At 37.7% G+C, this 19,696-nt stretch overlaps 1 protein-coding gene across 15 annotated transcripts in view; it reads right to left on the bottom strand.

The window, feature by feature from the left end:
- Positions 1-5,118: 5,118 nt before the first annotated feature.
- The window catches only part of CDC14B (cell division cycle 14B), a 46,062-nt gene continuing 31,484 nt past the window's right edge, over positions 5,119-19,696 (bottom strand). For 2 of the 15 annotated variants that reach the window (XM_056324239.1, XM_056324247.1), the window contains exons 13-14: positions 17,967-18,112; positions 5,119-8,296 (exon numbers count right to left, since the gene is read on the bottom strand). In XM_056324239.1, the coding sequence (XP_056180214.1) occupies positions 18,001-18,112 (112 nt within the window). In that variant the 3' untranslated portion in view covers positions 5,119-8,296; positions 17,967-18,000. Of the gene's footprint in view, positions 8,297-12,155; positions 12,273-14,713; positions 14,880-17,966; positions 18,113-19,622; positions 19,661-19,696 lie in introns of those variants that run through there. The other 13 variants (XR_008819381.1, XM_056324245.1, XR_008819384.1 and 10 more) reach the window with 11 other exon arrangements.

The raw sequence follows: 19,696 nt of genomic DNA, 5'->3' as shown, positions 1-19,696 counted from the left end.
AGGATAGTTCATACATAGTTTCAGTAATTTTCTGTTCAGTCTCATTAACCATTTGGTTCTCCTTGAGCTTAGCTTGACATACTGGTGGTATCTATTGATTCCCCAAGGCCATGTCTTATTAACTATCTGTAAGGGTTGATGAACATCCTCTGTTTTTCAAATTCTTTCTTGTCTTTCATTATAGATATTTACAAATATATATTTTTATAAAAGTAAATAATTCTTGTATCAGGAGCAAGCTGCTACTTGAAATCACTGCAGCTGCTGCTGCTCTTGTAATAGGTGTTTGGGTGTTTCTGCCAAAAATGGCAATTTCGTGATTGTGGAACAGAAGTTATTTTGTCTGTGGGAGTCTTCAAATTTTTGGGGTTTTTTTCCCTTCCTGTTCACCTTATCCCACCAAACAGGGAAGAATGTGTCTAAATTTATGTTTTTGCTTGCAGGTGTGAGTGTATATATAGGTGTGGAGAGCTTCTTTGCAAGGCTTACCTCTCTTTTCCATTGTCTTTTAAGGGTGTAGCTTCTTCTTTTACTAACACCTCTTTTTGCTAAGGAAAGCAGTGAAATACTTAAAAGCAACCCTTCCACTAAAAATTTGAAACCTTGTTATGCTACTGAGCTGAATCTGGTGTAATGCAGTTGGTTCGGTTCTGACTGTTCTCTGGGAAGGCTGAAAAGATTGTTTTATTTTTCAGTCTGGTGCCTGATGCTGCAAAGATCCTATTTACTCCTCTAACTTCTTTTCAGACTATCAGACTTCAGTATGGCTTAAGGATATATACATACAGAGAATCAATTATTAATTGTAAGTGGTGACAGTGACCCAATTCCTTTGCCTAGCTGTGAAAAGGTAACTTACTAAAACCCAGTCATCTGTCGTATTTAAGGTACCAAAATAGCTGTATCTGTTAAGCACGTTTGCTGCTTAACAAAGCACTCCTGGTCTAGCTTTACTCCTTCACGTAAAGCAAATGGAAGCAGGTATACATATATACACAAACACTAGTAAACCATGGCATGCATCTTAGGAGGAGATTAAATTGTGTTGCAGATCTTAGTCATGTTACTCTCTAATGCACTACTACAAGGTACTCTACTGTATAGTATTACTGTAGCGAGTGGCCTAGGAAAACTACTGTATTTCAGCTTTGAGTTTTAGATTAATATAAATCTCATTAAGTTTGCAAAAAGAAGAATTCACTTTTCTCTACAACTGCCATTTATATATGGTAGTGTTGATAACTGTGGTCCACTTGAATCATATGTAGTGCTGTAGTAGAGTTTATTACTATGAAAGTGCTTTTAAAGGGAAGAGGAGAGGAATGTCTGTGCTTAACATAAGAATACTGAAGGATAACTAAACAGACTGAGAAGTAAAAAGCCCTGGTGAAAAACTTTAGTTCATGGATACAAGTATTAGGCAATTGAGCCCATGGGAGGTGAGCTTTCAGCTCTGGTTATGCTTGTTCATGTGAAAACAGCGCTGGGAGGGTATGAGCAGCCTTTGGGCCCAGACCGCAAATCTGCAGCCCTAGTACATCTATGTCATTATGATTATTCTTACATAATTCTCACTCCAGGTTTTTTTCCTTCAGAGGTGTCTCAGGCACATGTGCACCTACACACACATCCACATAAAAATACATATATACACACATATATATGTAGTGTTGAAAGTAATGTAACACTGACTCATTTTCAGTGGATCAACAATTGAATGTGAAACAGGGTTATATTTGCAAAAAAGTACATTTCAGTCACTGAATAACAGGTGTGGAGTTAGAGCTTTTCTTTTTCAGTAACATACGCTGGGCAAATGCTGAACAGTTTGTGCTTGGAAAGGGAAAACCTTCATTGGAAGAAGTAAGAACTGTTACACTTTGGCTCTATTAGAATTTAATATGAAATATATTGGATCTTCAGCTGCAAACAAATGCCTTTTTGAAGATGTGATGCAACAAGTGTCGCTGGGTCTTCAGAGCAGTGTTTGCAGTTAATTGCAGTGTTATGTTTAAGACTAAGCTAGCACCTACTGAATTGAATAAAGTTTTTGCACTCCCTGTCTGAGTAGCTAGTGTGAATATCCATATTCTGTGTTTTGTTGTCTCTACAATGTTTTACAGCTACTAAGAGGACTCCATAAGCTGCTGCCTGCTTTTAGCAATGGTAGTTCCTGTCTATGTTTGCACGGTATTCAACAAAAGATACTGTTTTGCATAATGTAATTGAATTAGCAGGATAGTTTTGCCAAAACGTAAAAATAGCAGCAACGAGGTAGGATTTATTCTCCTCTGACAAGTAAGTTGACATACTATAATCCAGGAATTCTGAGCTTGTTACTGGCTTGGTTATATTTCTGTTACTTACGGATTGAATGCTGTTTTCAGGTTTCCTTGGCTCTAGCAAAGGCTCTGGAGCTTGGAAGCTATTGTGGGAAAAGTAAAGCCTAGTAACGTTTTGAATGAAGAGTCCAGTGAAATGAAAGAAGACCGTAGGCTAGAAAAGGTCTGATCAGTGGGAGGAAAGGAAGGAACCCAAACAAACCAACATTAAGTAATAGCTCACTTTGAGACATGATGTTGGCATTGGAAGAGTTCTCTAGAAGCATGACACCAGGGTACATGTCAACTGTTGCGAGTACTGAGTAGAGTTTCAGTCATGGGAGCATGACATTTCAGGAGGAACAGCGAAAGATTAATCTGGTAATGGCAGAACTGAAACTTGGGAAGAAACACAAATGGGTCTGGAGAAAGACTGTGTTTGAAGGAGGGGTAATGAGGTGGCTGACTTCTGCTGAGTAGAAAACCAAGGGACTACCAAGTCGCCTTAAGAGAATGGCATCAAAGCACTGATGGAGGTAAAAGCAAGCTCACAATGGTGAGAAACGGTCTGCTTCAGCATGTGCGTAGTGCCCATCTTCCTGCTATTGGCAGCAATCACTTTGCATTTTCTTGCACTACTAACAGCTGCTGCCAAGGGTCATCTCCTGTCTGCTCCCTGTCAAGGAGTTTGGGATTTTACCATTTTATCCTGTTTGTGGCATAACTGGTCTGCAGCAACTGACACAGTTGGAAGAGCAGGGAGTCAGAGGTGCCAGTGACACCAAACTGCTTTTTATCTGCTGCTGCGCAGCAGGGCCAGCGCATGCTGGGCTGAGGGATGAAAAACAAGCATTTGCTGCTTGGCCCTTTTGTTTTGCCACATATTCTTTAGCCACCCTGTGGACTGGGACAGTCTCATAGCAAGGACATGGTCAAGGAGCGGAGCTGTTTAAAGGACAGACTTAGATGCCCTCTAGTCCCTCTTGTCACAGACCAGCACTTGGACCAGGTTCTTGGAGAGACCCTGTGGATGGAAGGTGTTATGCTTAATACCAGATTTACTTACTTGAAGATGGTTGATGTCACACATTTCTGATTTAGAGTGATATAAAGTATAATGACACACACAAATGTAAGCTATACTTTGCAAAATATAGCAATTGCAGTACATGTTGCAATTGCAATACATCGTTCAATCACAGTACCAGTGTGATTCCCATTACTGGACCCTATGATAATCCTGTCACCCCGAAGGGTGTCCCCAGTCCCTGACAACAAACAGGAGGGTTGATGCCAGCTCACACCCACTGTTCTGTTCAAAATGCTTTTGGCAGTTGCCTGGTGCTTATACTCTGTATATTCACCCTCCCCATGCTGCTCTGTCCAGTTCAGGGACATCTTCACTCTCTCCAAAGCACTTGGGCAGAAACATTTACACCACCAGCTGATCCACTCAGCTGTTGATAATCATCTAAAACAAAGGCCACCCTCTAGTCCTCTGTGTTGAGATAAAGTCATCTGCTTGGCAACTGCTGTGGTCCACCACAGCCTGCATCACTCCCTGAGCTTCACAAGCACATCACCCTTGCCCATCTCCTCTCAGCCTTATTCTGTTTTGGGGCTTACTAGTCAGTTACACCCAAGTGAAACCAACAGACAAAACACAACTGCAAGAGAAAGCAAGCATATCTCTCTCAAAATACTTGTAGTTAGGTTTAAAACATGTATTTTAACACCAGCTTTGAGTATTTCTAAACAGCGCATCCTTTTGGCTACAGTGTATTTTTATCCACTCCTACACATGCTATGTAGAAATTGTAACGCGAAGGAGGCTAAAATAGAGCCAAATCAAACTTACTCAAATTCTATCCAGGTTATTCTCACAGTGCACACACTTGCAAATGGATTTGACCTGGGCCACCGCTCCGGCTGTTCTCTGAAGGATTTTTTTTTTAGTCCTCTGCCCTCTCCTGCCCAGTGCCAGTACTCCTTAAATCACCAATGGTATCACAGGGCTTAACTGTTTTCGTCCAGACATCACATGCATAAACCAATGTTTTCACAGACAAAACCCTCACTTTTCAGCAGGGAGTTAGGTTGTCAGGAAAATGTCATTTCAACATTAATGTAATTTTAGAAAGGATCACCTTACAACAGATGAACATGGATTTTCTAACTATAAAAATGTATCTTTTGAACAAGAAAGTTTACTTGTCAAACAGTCTCTGCTTCAGGTGTGCAAATTCTGCATTTTCTAATGTAGGTAAGGTAAGGGTGATCAGAAGTATTTGAGTTGGTCAATACTTTTTGCTGTTGTTTTGTTATTTGTAAGTCTAAACTAGACCACCATCAACTCTTACACAAAAAGAAGTGTTTCTGAAAATTTATTTTTACTTTTGAGAAACCTTCACTTTCACAGTAAGTACCAAATTAGATTGTATTTAATATGATGCTCATTTCCGAAAATGAGTACTGTATGATCATAAAGAAAGGACACAAATTAACTAAACCCCATTGTTCTATCTTCTCCAAGTTTTTTTACTGGGTAACAGTATCCCAACAATTTAAATACTACTGTTTTCCAAAGTGAGTCCCCTGAAATGCAGAGCCAGAAGGTCTCTATTTTTAAAATTGGAGAAGTATGTGTTTTAAAGATTTGTGCTTTAATTAAAGGTTTTCAGGCAGCTGAGATTCTCGCATTATTTTTCAGAGCACATATAAGCCTATGTGATACAGATATGATGGGTGTATGCCGAACTTTTTTAGAATGCTGGAAATAAAACTGACAAAACCAAACTTCGGATTATTACTTTTAATTTTCCACAGTTCATGTTTGCAATTCTCACTATTCAGTATTTTGTATAAAATCAAATACAATATGCAGTATTTTCAAATGAGACACAAATGCATACTGAACTACTTAAAATTACAAGATAATATGAAGCTTTATCTTAAAAATACCTTCAGCAAAATAAACTCCCACTCTGTCAATCCAAGTTAAAAAAATATTAGAAATACACAATTTAAAAATAATCAGGATGAACAGTACTGATTAGTCAAGAAATTTAAGATCTCGATAGTCTGTACACGAGTTTATGCAAGACAATCTGCAAACCATTAATATAAAAACTGCAGTGCAACAAACTGGTGAACATCACATTTTTGTCTTTTTCCATTTTAATGCACAAGTCTCTACAAATCTTATTTAAGTCAACAGCACTTCCTCTGTTTTACTGGGGCAAAAAGACAAGGTCTGAATTACCATCCAAGTTCAGTTTTTGATGCTGTAACAGAAGCCAGCTATTTGACCCTAGATATTACAGCTTTTGAGTATGTTGCATACTTTTGAGTAAGAGATCAAGGGTGAATCCATCTGTTGTGCATTTTAAATAGGGAAAAGAATTTCTAAGGAGAAACTCCTAATTGATGACAGCAGAAATAACTTCCTTCAGCTGCTCTGTGGTACAGCAGTGATGCAGCTGCTGCCACACATTCCATTTTGGCACATAATTAAACAAAGATTTAAAAACCAAGGACTCTCTCACCCATGGCCACTCTTCACGCTTACTTAAGACAGCTTTGGTACGGTATAATAAAAATGCTAGGCAAAGTACTAAAAATTCAGAAGAACAAGTGAAGCAATACAGTTAGGTGGGACACAATGAGGTAATGAGTTAATTTTCCATATAAGGCTGTTTGGAGAGTTCAAATGTAAAATCCCTTTGACATTTATGTGTTTCTCCCTAAGATACTGGGTGGTGGAAAGAGTACCCTGAAACACACTCATGCCTAACATGCAGTTTTGGTTTAGCTACAGTTGCTATTGTGTGTGTTTGTGCACTTGTTTCACCAAAACTTACTTCTTAGGAACCTGAAAGTGCTAATGGCTCTGCTGGTTACTTTAGAAAAGGCAATTACATTTTGGAATTTGGAAGGGCTGTGAAATAGACTGATTAGGTCAAAAGCAAAGATGCTAAAAGAAGCAGCTCAGCTGAGAGAAGGGCAAAGCCAAACACAGTATTACTGTATCTTTCTTGACTCACCCTCTCACTTCACTAGTTTCATCTCTTCTGCCTTCCAAGTAAGAATTTACTTCAAGAATAAACAGAGATTCATATTTGCACAATATACCTACTATTGTGGTTACCTGTAGTTCATCTTTTGGGCAAGTGACATACTAAGGAAAAAAAAAATGTAATCACTGTATCAGGGTGAATTCAGTTCCCCTCTTTTAGGTGCTTTTCACCCATAAAAAACTGGTGGTGAGGGTGAAGATTTAAGAGGAAAACAAAAAATAATCAGGTATGAGCCTCAATGGTCCTTTATTTTGCATCACACAAGCCTCTTCTGTTTTCTTTTTATTTGTATTTGCAAATTTTGAGTATCCAAACTTATGCATCCTCCCTGAAGCTTACTTACACTTCCCATCCTGCTTCCCCTCCAATTCAAGATGATCTTGCCACAAAATGTTTTCAAGCCAATGTGTGGTTATTCATATCGGCATTCAAAAATGACCAGCCTAACAGAAAGCTTAACCTTAATTTAAAAGCATGTAGGTTGAAACTAGTCACTGCACCTGCCCATTTACACTCATGAAAAGAAAATTCTCTCCCTTGCAGAGGTAATCAACCTTTAAAAACTTCAGTTATCCCACTGCTAACATTTCAGATCTCTCCATTTCTTGTCCTTTCTACTGTGAGAGTCAATCAACAGATAACTGTATGATATTTAAGGCTATGTGGTAACAGTCCTCATCTGAGGGATATGCAGCTATAAACTTCAGTTGGCAGACAAGGGTACATCACTGCAAAGACGACTTTGAGATTTCATAATGTGAGAAGTGGTAGGGATAAAACGCTGCCAGTGTTTGAAGACAGTCTTGTAGTGGATGAAAACTGCAGTATCAGACAGAGGTAAGCTGTAGGTTTTGAAGTGTTAATTAGATGTTAAAAACTATACGGGCCCTCAGTTCCACTACCAATTGCAGTTGTACAGCAAGCTTATTTTCCCTTTTTTGTGTGCTGCACTCATTAGGTGTCTCAAAGGCCAAAACCTGCGACATCCGCATGTTATCAACTGTACCAATAAAACCCAGGAAAAATTCTTACCTTTTAGATATGGTAATCTAAAGTTTCACCTAAAAGGCTTGAAGATAGGAAAAGAAACAGTAATGACATTTCAGTATGACAGCACTGCTTTAAATGGTAAGCTGTTTTTCCCTCCCCTCAAAATCACAGACTTAAAGCAATTACAACTAGCTAGAAGAGCCATTGGTTGTGAACAACTAAAAATCTATTACTGATAAAACTAAGTTAATTGCTTATAGTTACATTTTTTCAAAATAAACGAACCACACAACCTTTGAAAATAAAGCACTCTTTGGTGGACAATAGTTGCTTCATGTAGTCAATACTGCTGCTTCATAAAAAACTTCATATAAAATAAGAAAGAACAGCCAATTAACACAGGACGGTACCAATACTGTAAGAAAAAAGCTTTTGTGATTTGATTTTCAGTCTCAAGTGCAGACTTGAGCCCAGTCTGAACGGACAACACAGATTTAAATATTTAAAAGCTCCCACTGCCTTTTCATTTCTAGTGGTCAGCAGCTAAGTGATTGCCATCACAATTTATACACATGCATCATACATACTAGCAAGCCCTCTTTATAATAGAGAGCTTACATATTTACACCTGAGTCTGAATGTACACAGATTTTTGTTGGTTTTGTTTCAGGAAGTGTTAGCACATCAGGGAAGTGTCTACAAAGCACGTTGACAGTTCATTTTATTCTGCACGTATGGAAGAGATTCTTTTGTTTCACTTTTGCTGAAAAATGAAGCCAAAGTAATCTTCTTTGAATTGCATAATCCCCTCTAGTCGCATCCCCTTCATTCCTGAATATCCTTTTCACCACTGGTTGCTTATTTGAAAATTAACGCAATACTGTTCTAGTCCTTGGGACGGATTGGCTGCTGAAATAAAACATATTTGAGAAAAAAAGTTAAATATGTACTCAGTATGTATTTCAAGCAAATATTTCTGGGAAGGTAAAATGAGCAAACAATACTTCAAAGAAAGAAACAGAAGATAAAAGTCACTGCATTTAACAACAGCAATGTTGGTTGTAAAGAAAGCACGGAGTGGTCTGATCACAGACAATATGAAGAAAGGTTCCGTCCATACAGAAAAGCAACAGATTCAAAGTACCATAATTTCATTAAGCGCATTTGCTGTAAAGCATTCCTTTTCTTTCTCTCCCTCTGCGATATCATACTGTTGGAAAAGTAGAAAGAATAGTAAAGAAACAATTTTTTTTTAAGCTGGATTTAGATTACATATAGACAAGCTCTGAAATGCTGCAGGTAGTTTTCAGTGTTTGAACACGGGTGCAAAAGGGTGCTTTACAATTCCCAGCAAAGCAAAAGCACAGGAGATTTTTAAAGCGTATTCCTCTTTGTTAGTTTCTGTGATCTACCTCTCTGGTTAGAAGTAAAAGAATTTATACAATACATTTTTGATACATTTTCCACCACACTCGCAATTTTTACTTTTTTAATAACCTGACCTGTATTCCCTTAAGCACCTCTACCTACCAAAATTCCTTCACCACTCAAGATTTAGTTTCTAATCAACTACTTACTATACACATAATCCTAATTCCGTTATGTGTAGTAACACAGAAAAGATTGTTTCATTTGTGTCTTACTACGATTCAGCTGGGTTGGATCTGATGTATGCACCTTGTTAAAATACAAACACGAATGTCTCAGTAACTGGCAAATTTACAAGGAAGATGTCTTAACTAGGGAAACAAGGGGCATCCACAGAAGAGACCGTGGATAATGCTCTAGCAATATGATTTCTTGTAATTCAATGACAGTGCTATTTCCATCACAAGATATGATGTGCTATGTCCACCAGTACCGGTCTTTTGTAGATGGCAGCTGACACCTAGAGACGTTCTGTAAAGGAAATGCAGCGAGTGTTATGAATAGGACTGAAATTCCCTTAATTCTCTCTGCAAAGCCAGAATAGAGTGTTTTAGCTGTAAGTGACTGTTTTGGCTGAAAATCATTCTGGAGGCATTCTATGCTAGTGTCTCTAACAGTCTGAAGGATAAAATGGTAAATCAGTTACTCAGCTCTGCAGATTACACTGTGTTAAGATGTTTTGCAAATGTGATTAATCTACAGTAAGAATGGACCTAAAGCATCAACAAATGAGATTTATGTAAAAACAGTGTAAGATGTTTCCACTGGAACATATCAAACAAGAAAATGAGAGGGTAAGGCTACACATTAATATTGAAAGTTCAGAGAAGGCAACAAGGTCTTGACAAAGACATATTGGTTAGGGCATGATCTCAATTTTGTGATAATAATTATTCTCCTCTACCCTAAAATCCACTTGATCTGGAAGAGGTCAGTCAATATAAGCACTACGAGGTAATGCAAACTGCAGAGACTTCAAGAAATTAAATTTAAAAGAGATGAAAAAAACCCAAAGGGATGTTTAAAAGAAGAAGAGAGCAAGGTTTTACCAAACACGGGAAAAATAAAGGACACCTACACAATTAACAACAAGGTACTGCATTCTAAGTCCATGAAGTTATACAGTCATATCAAAATACCCTTTAGAGGGATGAACACCCAATCTGCCCTCCCTCTCAGATGACACAATAATTAAGAACTCCAGAACTGTGACATACCTGTTTAGGACAAACTTGATTACTGGATGCAGCATAAAATGACTTAAATTCTTTGACTCAAGAGTTAGAAGAAACGAAACAGAATAAGGAATGAAATATTTGGGGTAGAGGCTTCAGAAAAAATCCCTTGAAATATGAAGTAGCTTATGAAGTTTGAGTTCAACCCGATCCTTGGTCCTCAGAGTCATAAATCTGGCAATACACCTAAAGGATCTCTTTCAAAATAACTGAAATCTTCTAAGAATTCTATTTTAGGGGTGTTGTTTCCTCCTAGGGATAAGTATTCTCATCTCACACAGGAAAAACATCAACTTGGAGGTGTTTTCTCCAGGGTCTGAAAATCTCTGTTCAATTACACGTGCACATACTTCCAAGTGTTGCAAGGAGCTTAAAACTGGGAGAGGCATGAAGAATAAAAACAGCAGGCAGAATCCATCCAACATGGTGAAAATGACGCAAAATGAAGGAAAGCCCAACCAACCAAACAGGAAAACCCTGAGAAATACTTCAGTTTTTTAGTAAAATATGCATTTCAGGAAAAAGATATTATTTTTTAACATATTCTTACATTAATCAAAACATAGTTCCTATAGCTACTGCTAAGAATTCTCGGCTAGAATTTACTGCAGTCTTCTGCTGGAAGAAGGGTTCGCCGGAGTCAAGAAGACGCTCAATATGAGTTATGCATCTTGCTCAACTTTATTAGTTTCTAACACTACTTATATAGAACCGATACACATGCATATTCGTAAAGCAGAAATATAATTGGTTAGTAGTCTCTAAACGCGCACGGTTCTCACATCCCTAATTATCATGACTAAAATAAGCATTCTATCCATGTAGCTAGTTGTGTTGCTGTGCTTCAGCCTTGTAGTTTGTTACTCCCTATATTCCCATTCTGGTCCCTATCCCTCTTGGCCCTGCACCTGCTTTCCCAGCAGCTGTAGCTTGTTACAGCCACGGCCTGTTGGCACAACGTAATCACTCGGTCTCAGGATTCAAGAACAGCTCAAGGCTACCTTTCTTGTTATCTCCAGCACAGCAACTTCAGTGCAATTCTGGTTACAGGCCTATTCTAATACCAGGCCTGGATTGTGCAGATCTTCAGAGATTCTAAGGCCATGCTTCTGCAGCCATTCTTCTGCAGTCTGCTGTTAATGACTGTTTCTGATAAGAGTGATTTTTTCATAAATTCTGTTACCTTCAAGATAACAGGGCAAGGAAGGGCAAAGAAAAGCTCTGTGGGGAAAAAGCTGCACAACCCCCTGGAATTTTCAGCAATCTTTATAAATCAAACTACGTAACTACTTGTTATGTTATCTGCCACCTTTTAATCTTCCCAACAAAATTCAGTCTCTTCAGCACCCAACAGACCCATTCAAAAGCTTTTCACTATAAACACAAGACAAACTGGTGAACTGTAACCACTGGAAATTGCTTGGAATTGTTTTAAGCAAATCTTTCAGGCTTATCTTTGATAATGATCTGGAGAGCTGCCAGAGGGGCACAGACACATGCATACACAAAGAAATGTAGCAGCAGTATGGCCAATAGGCTTCTGGGCCAAAAGGCACTTTCAGTCCTGCATAAATCTATCTGAATTTAAAATTTCATTGAGCTTTACCAAACAGGTTCAGCTCAGATTATCAGCCACACTCTCAGTGCCAAATCTTATACCCATATACCATGCACTTTATACACTTCCCCTCTACTACTGCATTTCAGTTGTGCATCAAATTCCTCTTAGATTTCGCTTCATGTACTGACTAATATTTGACTTAATGCTGTGAACAACTTTTCCGTCCCTTATTACAGGCAGAGGTTTGGTAAAGAAAGGGATTTTTCTTACCAAAATCCCTCACCTTCAGTAATTCTAACTCATATTAGCATTTACCATATAAAATTCTCAAAGCTGAAAGACTGAGCAACATAAACAACACAAGATTTAATAAGGTTCTAGATATTTTCAGTACATGACATAAACCATAAAATTCTTTCTCATTTCCCATTGCTAGGAGAAGGAGTTGAAACTGTGGCAAAAGCTGCCATCAGCAATTGATATGCCATTTCAAAGTATTTGCCTAGAAAACAGTTACTGGATCTGTAAAGAGGGTAACTCTCACCTTTTTTAACTGTTTTTTCTTGCAGCAGACCTGGTAGTTCTTTTAGTAATGTCTGAACTGTCAGAAATGCTAGGTTCAGAGGTTTTATTTTTCTGAACACTGGAGTGCAGAATTACTCTGGAAAGAGTAGGAGAAAAGAAAGATTATATAATCTGAAAGTTTCTAGGAAAACACTGAAAAGCGGGTATTAAAGTTGATGTAGAGCTAACACGTACCAGCTGGCTTTTCACAAATCATTCTGAAAAGCAAAGTCCTTGTTACAATCATGGTAATGCAAGTTCTTTTATTAGGAGCACAGCAGCTTTTTCTGGTTGATTTTTTGGTTGGGGTTTGGTTTTGGTAGGTGATTTTTTTGCTTTCAAAGAACAATTTAAATTTATGGCTTTGAATTTCCTGTTAGGTTTTGGAAAGACAAAAAGCTAATAAATTGTATTGTATATTACTGCAACAAAACCAAAAAAAAAAGGATAAAATCTGGAGTATGCCACAAAGCCAATCATTATTTTCCAGACTGACATAGAAAGGAATTCAGAAAAAAAGCCAAGTAATTCGATTTGCGAAGATCCAAGCCTGATCTCCAACAATTAACCAGGAGATACTCCCTTAAGTATAGTAGGCTGAGAAAATCATTGCATATGCTGGCATTTTGCTCTTACAGGGAGTTACTACACCATACCCAAAACTCAGCTTTACATGCTGGTTGTGCTCAACTGCTTGTCTGGAAGACTCTAGAGCAGTATGTTGACTATTCCTTAAACAGGCAGATAAATCCTAGTGTTGCTTACAACAATAAGAAACCCAGACTGTGAAATGCAAATAACTATTTTTAGCCACAGCCAACTGGTTCATGGGGAAAACACATCTTCTGTATTCCTGAATACTTGTAGTGAAATTGTAATACTATGGAGACATTGGAGTCCACAGATATCTATTCAGTGCATCATTTTCTACATCTAGTTCCTAGTTATTCCATCTGTGCAAGGCTCCAACTGTAAAACTATGCATCATTTTGAAGATTCAGAGCTAAGACTAACTTAGCTATTACTGGGTTTTCCCTTGCTGTTACTAGACTCTAATTTTCAGTGGCTTCACTGAGTCCATCTGTGTCAGCAGATTATATTAGATTGGACATAAAAATCTTCATGAAGTTGTATAAACTGCAGTCCAGATGCTTAATACTCTGAAGAAACTGTTTTCAAAAATCCTAGATATGAACATAAAACATAACTTTTGGAGCAAAAGTAGACAGGCATACATGGGAGAAAATATGACTATTTTCATACTCATGTAACATATTCACCAAAACCAGAAATGGAATAAAATCCCTATGCTTTTACCATTTTATATGGGTTTAATACCAGAACATGCATCGGAGGTAACACAATTTCATCTGAAATAAATTCCTTTCAGCGGTAAAAGTTATCAGCAACCTTGTTTGCCACATACTTCTAGATTGTTTAGCAAACAGATGACTACAGAACCACAAAGTATTTTGAATTTCGACTTGAACAAATCTCTCAATAATTCAGACTTGCAAAATCTTGTCATCTGATTTGCAGAAGTCCAAACTGAACAGGTGTTCTCTTCCTCTAAGATACGAGACAAGATTGTAATGGCAAGTACTATCAAAATATGCAAAGCAAATTCTGTTGTAAACACAACACATTCAGAGTCAGAGGAATCAGTTATTTGCGAAGCTGAAAACAAAAACCAGGTACCTTCATGTCATATCATGCTTCTGTAGACAACAGAAACTCTCCTAACAATCTATCCTCCTTGCATGCCCAAAGTTAAAAGGTTCAAATCCTGGAAGTTCACTTTATAATTTCTATTGTGCTTGTAAACCAGTTCTAACAAGTTCTAATATTAAAATTCTCTTTTCAGTGCCACAGTTGTCATACAACCTCAACAAATTTGGGCCACTGTGCTTTCAGCTAGCTTTAAAAATGATACTAGTGGTGAAAAAAGACTTATATTGTACCTTTCATCTGTGCCACTAGCAACTTTCAGGACTGAACAGAAAGGTACAACGCTGGCTTAACCTCCTAACATTTAGTCACTGAAATATAAGCGTGACCAAATCATGGCATATACAACTTTTATTAGAGCTCATGCAGACAAAAATATGGAAAAATAATGTATTCTCCTTAAATATTTGTATACAGCATCTCTCTGTATAAAAATGCATGTAATGTACACATAAAAGAAAGCAAAAGTTATTGGAATGTGATATAATATTTCTCTTATAGATGTCCATTCTTTCCAGACACCAGAAGTTCAGAAAACAAGTCTGTATACAAGGCTTAAACCCATATACTTATTAGATATGAACTGGAACTTTATGAAGTGTTAAGACACTACCTTGCACAAACACTAAAATATTCATCCTTTCAGCATTTCATACGTATGTCCTTACTTCCCACATAATTTAATCTGTTCAGCATCAAGAAAGAAAAGAGGTTCTAAATGGGAACATGACTTATCATGTCACCATATATAACTGCACCTTAAACCCAAACCAACCACAACATCATCCTCTTAAAGATTGCTGTATTTACCAAAGGGTAGGGAGAGAAGGAGCTGGCTTATGGGATCACCTCAGAGCCAGCTGTGAGCATGGTAGAACCTTTAACATCATCTGCTCTTCAGTCGATATGTCATTTTTACATCTCAGCAATCCACAACTTCACATGGCTACCCAAGAGTAAAGATTAATTGAAATCCCTGTGAACAAAACATTTGCTGCATGATCAGACATGTTTAAATCAGACTACAATTCTAGACTTCCAAGGCTGATAGCACCCAAGGAAAACAGATGAGGTCTCATTTACACCATCATCTGACATGGTGTGACAATATTCAGAGCTGTCTTTGGGCCTGACAATTGTCAGCTTAGGAGCAGTAACAGTACTATCAGAGCTTTCATTACAATTGCTACTGCATACGTGTTTAAGGTCAGAAAAGAAACAAATGTACAGAATTTTGATTTAACACAATTAGACTTACAGCCTCACTTGATAGCAGGTTCAACAGATAGGTTTTATAATGGAGATGAGGCCACAGTAGAGGAAATCCTCTCAATATCTCGGACGCCCCAAAAATCCCAAACTATATTAGAGAAGGGTAGGATCCTCAGGACACCCCCTTTAGTGTTTTGTAACTGTTCATGTAAAATAGCATGTCATGCTGTACATGACAACAAACAACTTCCAGAAACACCAGCAGAAAGTGCATCTGGTGTACTCAATGAAACACAATTTATTTATTTTTTAAAAGAAAAAGCAGAACGTTTCCTGAACACAGGCGATGTTGTAATAGCCACACTACTAAACATGTATCATAAGAATTTTTCATCTCCAGTTAATCCATAATGGAAGCATCACTTGGTAGTTCTGAACCTAATATATTCCCCAAACACCAGGCTGCTTATACACTACTTTTTTATTCAAGTTAGTACATTGGCCTTCAAACAAATCAAAACCCACTTAAGTGGAACAGTGTTTGGGTTCAGTAGCACCATCTTTTAAGTAGTTCACAACTTTTTTTCACCATTTAACTCAGAGCAAGGTGGGAGGACAGGTACACCACCAATACACAAAAGCCCGAACACCCCACAACCCAAGACAAAATCCACCAAACCTGAAACGCCAGCAAGGTAGTAAGTCTTGCAGATAAATCAATCTACTCAATAAGCTTTTTTAAAAGAAAAATTATTACAGTGCCCTGCAGAGGAATGAGGGAAAGAGAGGCTGCAGGAGCGTATCTTCTCTGCCCTGCAATGGGCATTTTATTTTTGCTATGGTTACCTGCTTTATGAAGTCTGTCAAATGCAATATTGCATTCTCCTTCATCATCTCATGATTTTTAGGAAAAAAGCCGAAGACCTCTACCACTGCTCCAAGTCATTGATGTGCAACAAGTGACAGATACTCTTTAGCATACAGGGCTGCAGCCAACAGGACTGCCAGACTAACCCAGAGAGATTCACAATCCTGAATGATAATTTGATCTCTTAAAACACAAGGGACACTAGCTGTGTAACAGAGAGAATGTTAGCCTAGGTTTTAAGAAAAGCTTAAGCATTTTCTCTTCCAGACACAAACCAACATTGTGTGATTTTCAATCTTGGATATGAGGCAGCAGCACCAGTAACCCAATTGCTTACATCATGACACATTTAGCAACATCAAACAGTCTTTTCTCTTTCCCTCTAGCAAGGGAATTTTTAGACAGAACACAAAAACTGTAAGAGAAAGAAAGGATTATAGTTGAGTGAAATTGATCTTACAGTACAGGAAAACAAAGGACAGATTGTTTTATTTTTTTAAACCCTTGTTTTAAGTTTAGCTTTTTAGTCTGTGTTTAGAAATCTGAAATCTGACTTTTAGAAAACACTAAGACAATACTGCTACACTCATAAAACCCTGAAAACAATCCTTTCATTTAAGTATGTTCTTTGACAAAGTCAGGTACCAATAAAAAAAATCGCTAAAGCTATAGTAAATTTTGGGTTTTGTTTTTCTCCAAAAAAACAGATTAATATGACCTCAGCTAATGCTAATAGTGTATCTAAGTTGTCCACAAGTCCTCCAGTTCTCATTCTTAGGTATTAAGTCATTTGGTTTAGCAGAAAGAGTCCAATGCTTTTTAAAAATCTGGACAGAAAGTTGCCAGGCCAAAAGTAAAAAGGATAAAAACTCTTCACCTTAATGCTCTGCCAGGAAAGAATGCATTTTCTTACCTCATACTCTGGTGTAAAACACTTTTTCTGACCTACTTTTTCTCTGAGAGCACCCAAGTTTCAAGCGTTCACCCAAAGAAACCATTTCACTTTGAGGGTGGTGGTGATGGAGCAGCTCTAGGCAGACACAGCAGCAAGCAGAAAGCTCTTGTTTGGGTTTCCTGGCAGTTCTGCGTGCTGCTGAGGTTTTGTTCGGCCAAAAGATGGAAGCTGTGATTTGATGAAAAGAATCCACCTTCTAAGGGCAGGAAAGGCACCGCAATCACTGCAGCCACTTTGACATAAGCAGGGTGGAGAAAGAATGAAACTGTACTCAAGGAACTAGTATGTTTTTAATGCTTTACTCAGCTCATGAATCCAAGTAACAGAAAGAAGGGATTTAACTGGTCTTATAAAGCTCTGTAAAAAGTAATTGGGCACAAAAGAAGATGAAAACAGATTGCCTGGGTAAACAAGTGAGCCTTGACCTAATACTGCAACTTGCCTCATCTTCTGTTAGATTAAACAGGAAAAAAGAAATCCCATTTTATTGCCTCTCATGGCACACAATCCTATAATCTAGTAAAAACAAAGACCTACTGACATTTATAACAAACTCTAATCCCTGGCATATCATGTGAGTAAAACCATCCCTTTTTTTTTTTTGGTAGGATTTTTTTTTAGGAAACTAAGCTTCTTTGCAAGTTCATGGATTTCAAAGTAAAACTGGAGACGTCTTCATCTGATACATGCAAAGGACAGGACCCTGTTTTAAAGCAGTACTTTTTCCTTTTTACAAATATAGTTTTGCTCATATAGTTTTGCTTATTTGCAGGAGCATGCAGAGAAGAAAAGCTTCAAAATTATGAACTATCCCGTTTATCAAAGCTCTGCACCTTTTTGTTTGCAAGCCAGCCATAAAACTCACTCAGTTACTCTAAATAATATATACAAAAATACAACAAAGCCAGAGCAGTGAAATTAATCTTGCAACAAAGCCAGTTAAGAAACATGATATGAAAACATGCATTTATGAGACATACTAGACAGAAAGTGTGAGCTATTGTAGAGAAATGGAATGGGACACTTACACAGTGGCTCTCTCTCAGGGGGTCCTGATGGTTACTATGTTCTTAAACCATCTAGACAGAATAGCAGGCTGGGCAGAAGGGAGCCACAAACAATCCACCAGATGACAATGCTACACAGTGTAGACACCAGCATAGCTAGAAGCCATCTAAAAAAAGGGGTTGGAGGGGGAGGAAAAGATGAACAAAAAATTCAAAAGCAAAAGCTATTGGTGCATTTTAGCTTGTTTCAAGTTCTTCAAAAGCATATTGGTCTATAACTTTTGCCAAGCATTTTCTTACTGTCTATGACAGTAACAATCCATGCAACCATAGCTTGCCAAACGAGGTATCCACGTGTTGCTGGAATCAAAGCGTATTCCAAATAGTCTGTACACTCTTTGGAAAATAAATGCATGCCGGAGCAGTACATCTCTGACCCCTTGCTGCCATCTCTTATGCAGTTTCATCAGCTTGTATTCATACACCGTAATTCACAATCATACGTCTTAATACTAAAACATTAGATCAGAGCCCTATCAGTTTGTAGGAAAAAGCAGTTCATGTAAACACCCAGATCATGGGGTATACTACCTTCCTGTGTTCAAAGCAGCAAAAGCTAATTCATAACCCTTTGCCAAAGGTGCAGAATATTGCTAATTAGAGCATATGCAAAGTATCAACTCATCAAAGCATATAGTTTATACAACCAACTTCAATAAACACTAACAAACATTATACACAAATCCCTTGTGACTTAAATGTAAGCAATGCCTGTAACTCTCAAAGACTGTAATTGTCCCAGCTTCTGGTGCTCTTACTTTGCTTTGGTTTTTTTTCTTTTCTGTGAAATAGAACTACATAGAGGAATTAGTTTGCTTCAGTAAAAATTGATCAATTTCACTGCAAGATTAATTGTTTTTAACAGTCTAACGGAAAAAAGAGGGACCTCTCTTCAAATAGGGAAGACTTCTGACTCATGTAGGACAGCTAAATATTCTAGCTGTATTTTGGCTTAGTAATCGTAACACAAAAAATATAAGAAGTTATATATTTATTTTTCACCAAATTATTTCAGTGCAAGCTGCAAGCCATACAGATAACTTGGGGGAACAGGAGGGAGGAAATTCCAACTCTGTACCACAATGCACACTATAAAGAGCAACTATAAGCTCCAAATCAATTATTTTAATTCTACAGAAGTACAAGCTAACTAGTTTTAATTAGAGCAGTCATGTTGTGGAGTGCTTCATGAATGGAATAATAGTAAACAGTTGATAGGCTGTCTGCATATTACAACAATGGCTCTGAATAATAACCATACAGTCTACATTTATTCTATGAAACATACAATAAATGAGATCTTTCACAACTTTTATTACATAACTTGAAGTACCTTTTATGAAAAAAGTACTGTAAAGTGGAAACTAAAGCACTATGTGCTTTAGCAACTGACGTGCAAGGTAGTTGTTTTTTTTACTGTGCTACCTGAGGTAACTGAGATGATGTGTTTTGGGGTCTTTGTAATGTCAGTTGGGTACAGGCTTTTTCTGAATCTGTGTAAATGATGAGCATGAACAAAAGAGAATCTCTTCAAACAAAAGCATAATTCATACATAGTAGTATGTGAGGGTTTCCAAAGACATATTCCTTTACCTTCAGCACATTCTTGCTACATACCTCTCATGTTTTCTAGGAGTCTGATGACACTGTTTGGTCTTTAAGAAGGAGAAAAAAAAAAAAAAAAAATCCAG

This window comes from Falco biarmicus, chromosome Z (genome assembly GCF_023638135.1).
Source record: "Falco biarmicus isolate bFalBia1 chromosome Z, bFalBia1.pri, whole genome shotgun sequence".
NCBI lineage: Eukaryota > Metazoa > Chordata > Aves > Falconiformes > Falconidae > Falco > Falco biarmicus.
This window is presented reverse-complemented; position numbering and strand designations above follow the sequence as displayed.